Raw genomic sequence first — 7,390 nt, forward strand, 5'->3', positions numbered from 1 at the left:
AATCAGGAACAGTAGCCGGACCAGGAAGTGACAGAAAATTGATTGACTGGAAAGATCCTTCATTTTAAGTATCATTACACAAGGCTTTTAAAAATCCAACCGTAACTACATAATATGATGTCATCAATAGGTGACAGCCTGCACTCTTCCTACACCTTAACATTAATGGTCTCACATCATCACTGAGCCTTGGGCTTTTGCCCAACATTTTCCCAATAGTTAAATAAGACCCAGTGTAGCTGAAAGTGTGAAAGAACTGGAAGTAAATGTTGTAGATCACAGACAAACATGCAGACTCACAGACCCTTGGTTGTTTTATTGTAAAACAAAATAACCGTTTCACCCACACTTTGCATTTTTGGTAGTTTACTTTCAACTTTCACTGATATTCTGGAAAACTCAGTTACAACCATTAAGTTAAGACCATCATCTGTTAAAAAAGAATTCCATCTCACATGCCTTTAAAAATATTTCAACACACATTCGAAACTGCAGTGACAAATATCCTTCAAGAGTTTGAGCTTGTACAACCACCGACCAGAGACATTGTTTCCAGTGCAAAACTGTGGTATTTTGGGTGATAAGGCATTTTCCCTTTTCAGTCCACCACGTTGGGAATAGTCTTCATGGGCTCAATGATGTCCACCTCAGTGGCTCTACCAAAATCGTATTCCTTCAGCTCTTCCTCAGCGATACACCAGTGAAGTACTCGTAAGACAGGATTAATCCACCAGCTGTCACAGTCCGATGAGGTCAGCTAACTGGACGATGTCCTTCCTGTACAGGCGTCTTCAGACTGATCTTGGGTGGAAAGCAACTTGGCATCAACAGAGAAGTGTAGTTTGCTGCCACACAGGTCACGGACTACAGTGAGTGTCAGATGTTCTGAGAGAGGAACCGGACTTTCTTCCCCATCCGCAGCCAGCTCCTGAGATCCTTGATGGAAGGAAGCTTGATCTTGTCCTGGTTTTTACTGTAAATGTTCAAGAAGATGCCGAACACCACCAGCAGGCCGCCCCATATGTACCTGCGCGGGTCAAACGGCAGGGGAAAAAAAAAAAGCTTGATTGAAATTTTCCAGTTGGTCCGCGTTAGAAATGACAAAACATCTGAAGAATCTCACCACTGGCTGAAGAGCTAGCATTCTTGAGAGGAAATCAATGATCCTAACCCTCCCCCCGCGCCCCCCCCACAAACACCCACACAACTCAGTGCTTTTAATAATTTGGCTGAACAACATAATCCATTCCCCATCTGACTCGCACCAGCTCCTCATCCCACTTCGTATACTCTCCAGATATAGCAGGTCGTCGCTTTGCATTCATTTGTAGCATTCTTGTTCGGTTTTTTTTTTCTACATTTAATTTTATATCTTTTCAAGAATCCTTTTTGTGCTTGTGGTGAAAGAACGTTACAATAAAAAGGAACAAGTGTTCAGAAACTTTCCAACCAAAGCCAGCAGGAGACTCAAAGTGTCATGAGTAAAGTTACATGCTAATAAGCATCAGAACAACAGCATGGACACTCATTACTAATGTTTGTAATATTATGGCTGTTTCACTTTAAGATAATGTGGAAACACTCTTTATTTAAATGTACTCCTGCAACTATTAAGTTTGAGTTATTATGTGTTTTACTTTAATTTCCAGTTCATCTCTTCTTTGTACTCTGAATGCCTTGAGGAAACAAGCTAGCTAGAAGGAGAAATCAGTTGGCGGTGAACACGCGCAAGGTTGTTCTTTTTTTTCCATTTGCAGGCATAAATGGCCAGAGAAGTCAGGATGGAGCAGAGGAGGTGCAGCAGAAAACAAGACCCTTGACAGCACGGAGGAGTCAGACATTGAGGAGAGAGCCAAAAGACAGCGAGATGGATCGGTGCAGTCGTCAAGGTTTTAAAACCAAATGGACTCAGGACATGAAAACCAGGGCCAGGAAAACCAAATCCAGCGATATTAGTCAAAGGAGGAGAGGTCAGTGGTCATTGTGCAGACTCCGTTTAAACGAGAGCAGAACTGTTGAAAGTCAAAAGGTGAGTGTACTTACTGGAAAGTGAAAGGTTTGCTGAAGAACATGAAGGAAAGAACGATCGTCATGGCCTTTCTCCCTGTGGTCACTGCAAAGAAACACCCCAGGTTATGTCTTGGTTTAACTTACTTTCAGTTCAGAGCTGTACTTTTAATGAGCATCTCAATATGTCCACCTTGTTCGATTATGCATGATAAAACATGTACTGATAATTAATATATATACCATTTTTAGTATTTCTTGCATTTAAAAACATGTAAAAAGTTTTAAACAGAAGCTGTGAATACTTGAGAGCTCATCATTAATAAAATAAATGTACAGAAATGCTAAATAGTTGTTTTCTAAACCTCATTATGGGCAATTTTTGAAGAAGTTACAGAGAGAAATATAAATTAAAGGCCTCGGACCATTATTAAGAATACATTTCAATACAAATAAGGCTTCATTTCTTATTCCTGTAATCATTTAAAACCAGAGACAAATCCCCAGACTCTCTAGAGAAGCCATTATTTAAAAGAAAAGGGAAAAAAAAACAAAAAAACTTTGTGACATTGTTGCTGTTACCTGTCACTGCGACTAAGGCACCAAACAACTTGATTAAGGCCAGCACGAAGGAAATGCCAAAATACCCGGTGAGAGAGAACAGGAATGCATATCCATAAGTCTTTATCGGATGCTGTGGAAAAAACAAAAAAGGAAAAAGTACATTTATTTAGATAACATTCATTTTCCAAATGCTGTTAAGACCAACAGTGAATCACTGGAACACAGTTGGAATATCACAGACTTGTATTTGTTTGAAAACAAACATGTGAATGTAAATTTTAAAAAAACACGCTGATTTTGAGCTCTTTGACCTCGAAACCAACTCACCTCAGAGCAGAATGCCACTGCCGGCCCGAGTCCACCCACACAGAGCAGACCGGTCAGTATGTAGACAAACCCGATGGAGTACGAGTACAAAACCTGTCGGGCAAAGGAGAAGACAAAGAGTAACTTAAATATACGCCGGACTTCTTTTTTAATTTAACATCTAGGGCACATGCTGCTACACGTACCATTTCAGAGTTGGAGCCGTTGTGGAGCTTCATGGCTTTTTCCTGCACGTTGCCGATTGCAGCGTCGGCACACAGTGCCATTGAAATCAGGAGAACGCCTGCGTAAATAAACAATTATAACAATGAAGACTAGGTTGGTTTTCTGTGACAACAAATATCTCTTTGATCTTTAATCAACGGCTTCTTTTTCGTTTCAGGATAATGCTATCCTTTCACAGTGAAACGTCCAAACACATAAACAAGGGTGACTAAGTAATTAGTTGTAGCATTACGCTACAAATCCCTGGACATGGTGAATCAATCTTCAGCTACAGATTAAACTTTTCTACTCACCCTCATGTCGATTTAGGGTTGGGATTTTTTCAGAGTAATCTGTTCCTTTTTATAGTTATAGACAAAAGTATCCGTTTATTTCAATGTAGCGACTGGAGCTCAGTTTTCTTCGTCCTAAATGCAGCAATTAAAAACATCCAAATACCTCCATACTGCTCATCTGTTACGTCCATCTTGTAATGAAGCCTTGGCAAGAGGAATTGTTCCGTAAAGAATTAAACAATCCCAACCCTTAGTAAACATGAGGGTGAGTAGAAAATGATTGAAGTTCAAATTTTGGTTGAACCATCACTTTAAAATAACAACATTAACACGTCTTGTCATCTTATTCTGTATCAGGTGGTTGAATGTTTATTGTATATTAAAATACATCTCTACCTGCCACACCTTCTTAAAGCCAGTCATACTGACTACTGTTGTCTCAAGGATGATTTCAACAACATCTAAATTTTCTTCAATCCGGGTAGGGCTGGGTTCTCTAATGTAGCAGATTTGGATCTTACACATTAGCACGATAATAGTGGACGAAACCGCACAAAGGTCCAGTTGCGACTGTGGAAATTATACATTTGGGTTCCAGTACATTTACCTGTGACATTGAAATTTGGAGCCACTTTACTGTCTGCCAGTGTGAACCAAATCAGTCCAAAGCTCATGCAGAGAGCAGCAGACACGTCGGCCACATTATAGCGTTTTCCTGAAACACACGCAAAATGATAAGATCAACAACAACAACAGATCAATATATATTTGAAACTTGATGATGTTATAACTTTTATTTTTCCTCACAAAATCACTGACGTGTTTCATTTCAAAGTTTTGGGGCAACAAAGTTCAGGGAAATAAAACAACAAGATGAAAACAGCAATCACGGACAGATGACTTGCGGATGTCAAGGGGGCGCAGCATCAGGTCGGCTTTGATACCTAGACTGGCCTTTGATGTCCCTCACATCACATGCAAGCCCCCCCCCAATCCCTTCTTTTTTCTTTCTCTCTCCTTTTGCATTTTAAGTGAAGAACCTCTGCTGTTTTCTTCCTGACCCCTTTAGGGACTAGCACCCACGTATCCAGTCATCCTCAGAGAGATGCAAAGAGAGGGAAACTATTTAAACCTCTCTGACCTTCAGGACACACAGGACCTTGGGTGCACCTGTGTGAAGTTGAAAGCGTGGACAGAAGTGTGAGCGGCGAAAAAGTGGGCTTTGACAACTTGAGACAAATGAGGGACAGCCGCATGAAAGGAGCTCACAGCTTCAAAGAAAGGTGTTCAACAACTGGACTTCAAGATGTATCTGATCTTCAGTGACCAAACTTTACCCTTTCACATACACTGTCCTGCCATACTAATACTGAGAACGCAACATGCTATGATACGGAATTTTCCAAATAAAGCACATCTAGTTATGTCACTTTAAATTCCTACGGCTGCACTCGCCTCCTGGCAAGTGTCGGCTACAGTTGACTCCAGTTTCCTATGACCCAGTCAGGTTAAGAATAATCCACAACACAATGCATATTTTATCCGAACAGACACTTAAGGAAGTAACTGTCGAAATAAATATGAAGTTGAAAATACGGATGTAAGAAACATTTGAGTGCAATGATGCAGTCTTTATCCAGGTACGTCAACAATGTTTTCCTACTACTGTGTTTACATAGTAAGTAGAAGAAGAAGTATTTGTTTTAGTCTGAAAGATTTAACAAATCTGGGAGTAGGAAATTTAATACACAACAAACTTTTACGGTAAATGTATATTAGAAAATCAAAGATACTGACATGAAATATAACTAATTCAATCAGCGTAAAAGGAAACATAATAGAAATAGTTAAACTTAATATTGCTTATAATGTTTTATGCACATTTTTTAATTATTGAATATATGATATAGTGGTGTAAATTAATGTATGCATTTTAAAATTGCACCTTAACTATCCAACGAGAAAGATGTGACCTTTCAGTGTTCAAAGATTTTTCGAAAATGAACTTTATTTTTTATTGTTCTAATATATTTTTTGGATTTATTGAAAAACAATCTATAAGAGTCTTGCTTCACGTTGACCAATGTTTAAGTAGGAACACATTTTTTCACATTTGAATCTTAAAAACAGCTCACTTACAATGTTTTTGCTGGCATAAACTCCACCTTTAAGGGTTTTTAATCTTCTCAACAATGTCTTTGTTTAGTGATCGCATGAAGGTGAAATAATAAAACCATCAACTGACCTTGTATAAACACTCCTCCGATCATGACAGGTATAAGTTTACAGCATTTGAAGATGACTTGTGTCGGGTAGTTCAAGTAGCCCAGGGACGTGTTGGACAGACCCATAGTTCCCACGGTGAGAAAGGCAATGATCATATACGTCTTCCCTGGTATCCTGTAAAAATAAAAAATAAAAACAATTTAAAGTTCAACCCTTTAAAAATCTGTAACAACACCCTTGTGGAAGCTGCATAACAACAATACCGTCTGCGCTTGTCCTGTGTCAACTGAAGCTCCACCAATCCAAATGTGGAGTAGAAACCAAACTGGATTAGTGTGAGGTACCAACCGAAGGGTTTAAATCCTTCCATGGAAAATATGAGTTCCTAGATAGAAAAACAAATGAAACCACGTTGAGATTTATGATTTTGTGCATGTTGTTTTAGTGTCAAAGTCACAGCAGACAGTCTTCGACAAACATTTGTCATGTGACCTGTTTGCTCAAGCCTGTGTTCAATTCTAGTCACCTGCAGATATCCGTAGATGAGGTAAAACAGAAAGACTCCAGCCACACAAATGAAGAACTGTGTGGGAGCACTGAAGCTGCTGAGGTTGATCCCGAGCACCCGCAGCTCCTCCAGAGACTTGATGTGGGGAGACATCACCTCCGTGGACGATGGAATGGAGATGGAAATGTGCTTCCGTGAACCGTTGTAGCCCACCAAGCCATATTTGCCACTCATCGCGTCACCTGTGGCTGGAGGCTTTATAAAAAACATAAACGTGCAGATTTTACTAAAAGTAATCACAGTTAAAGACAGCCAGTAGCAATTCACATTTGAGGTTTATGCAAAGCAATATTGCAACCAAATACATTCATTTCTTATCATTATTAAGTTAAAAACAATGTCAGAAGGTATTGTTGATACAACATAAATACTAGCTTACTATCCAGAATAAAATACAATATTTAAATTATAATATTCATAATAATAATAATACACATTCTTGACAACTCATAAAAATAATTTATGATTACAAAGGAATGAGGCTTATTCTGTATCATCGACAAAAACAGACTTGAAGTGACTGCACTAATCCTGCAGCCTTTTGGAAACGTGGAATAGCCGGTTTATTAGCTTAGCTACAGTTAGCAAACCGGCATCTAACCCTATTATCAAATGCCTGCGCCCATCAATCTTGACAAACTAAACCTAAACCAGACGCCACAGTTGATAGAAACACGTACGACGGTAAGAATCACGGCGACGTGCGTCAGTTGTTGTTATTTTCATGCGAGAAGACTCGGGTTTGCTAAGAGAAATTACCTTCGACAACACTTCCGGGTTTCTTTCTGTCAGTGTATCATCCTCTTTACGGGTTTATTTTAAAACCACTAATATCTGTCAGCATGGCCGCATCATCTCTCCTTCATCCCCATGGTTCCGAATATATTTTCAGGCGATGACAATGAGTAGTTTGTTGAAACGCCTTAGCTTGTTTGGCTGGATGTGTTAGCAGTAGCTGCAGAAAAAGCCAACAACTTCCGCTTGACTGTGACGTCACGACTAGAGCCGCCGGGGAAACCGACCGCAAGCAGGTGAACTCTTGGAATGTTTTCATTTTCTTTAGTGATTTAAGCTTAAATTCATTCGTGAACAATTCGAAGTGGTATATTTAAGATACAAATTTCCTTGCACAATGTGCAAAAGTGGAACCTCATTGAAGGATTTTTTCTTATTATTTTTATGAATGCTATTGTTAATA

At 39.3% G+C, this 7,390-nt stretch overlaps 1 protein-coding gene across 1 annotated transcript; it reads right to left on the reverse strand.

Moving 5' to 3' along the window:
- Positions 1-291: 291 nt before the first annotated feature.
- On the reverse strand, positions 292-7,163 carry slc35b3 (solute carrier family 35 member B3). The gene is made up of 10 exons (XM_087789075.1): positions 6,952-7,163; positions 6,151-6,387; positions 5,888-6,009; positions 5,644-5,798; positions 4,006-4,113; positions 3,084-3,181; positions 2,899-2,991; positions 2,590-2,701; positions 2,044-2,113; positions 292-1,027 (listed from the first exon to the last, which is right to left on the reverse strand). The coding sequence occupies exons 2-10, from the start codon at positions 6,364-6,366 to the stop codon at positions 877-879; spliced, it is 1,125 nt and encodes a 374-aa protein (XP_087645201.1). The 5' UTR covers positions 6,367-6,387; positions 6,952-7,163; the 3' UTR covers positions 292-876.
- Between the last annotated feature and the right edge of the window lie 227 nt (positions 7,164-7,390).

Source organism: Callionymus lyra, chromosome 4 (genome assembly GCF_982586985.1).
Source record: "Callionymus lyra chromosome 4, fCalLyr1.hap1.1, whole genome shotgun sequence".
NCBI lineage: Eukaryota > Metazoa > Chordata > Actinopteri > Syngnathiformes > Callionymidae > Callionymus > Callionymus lyra.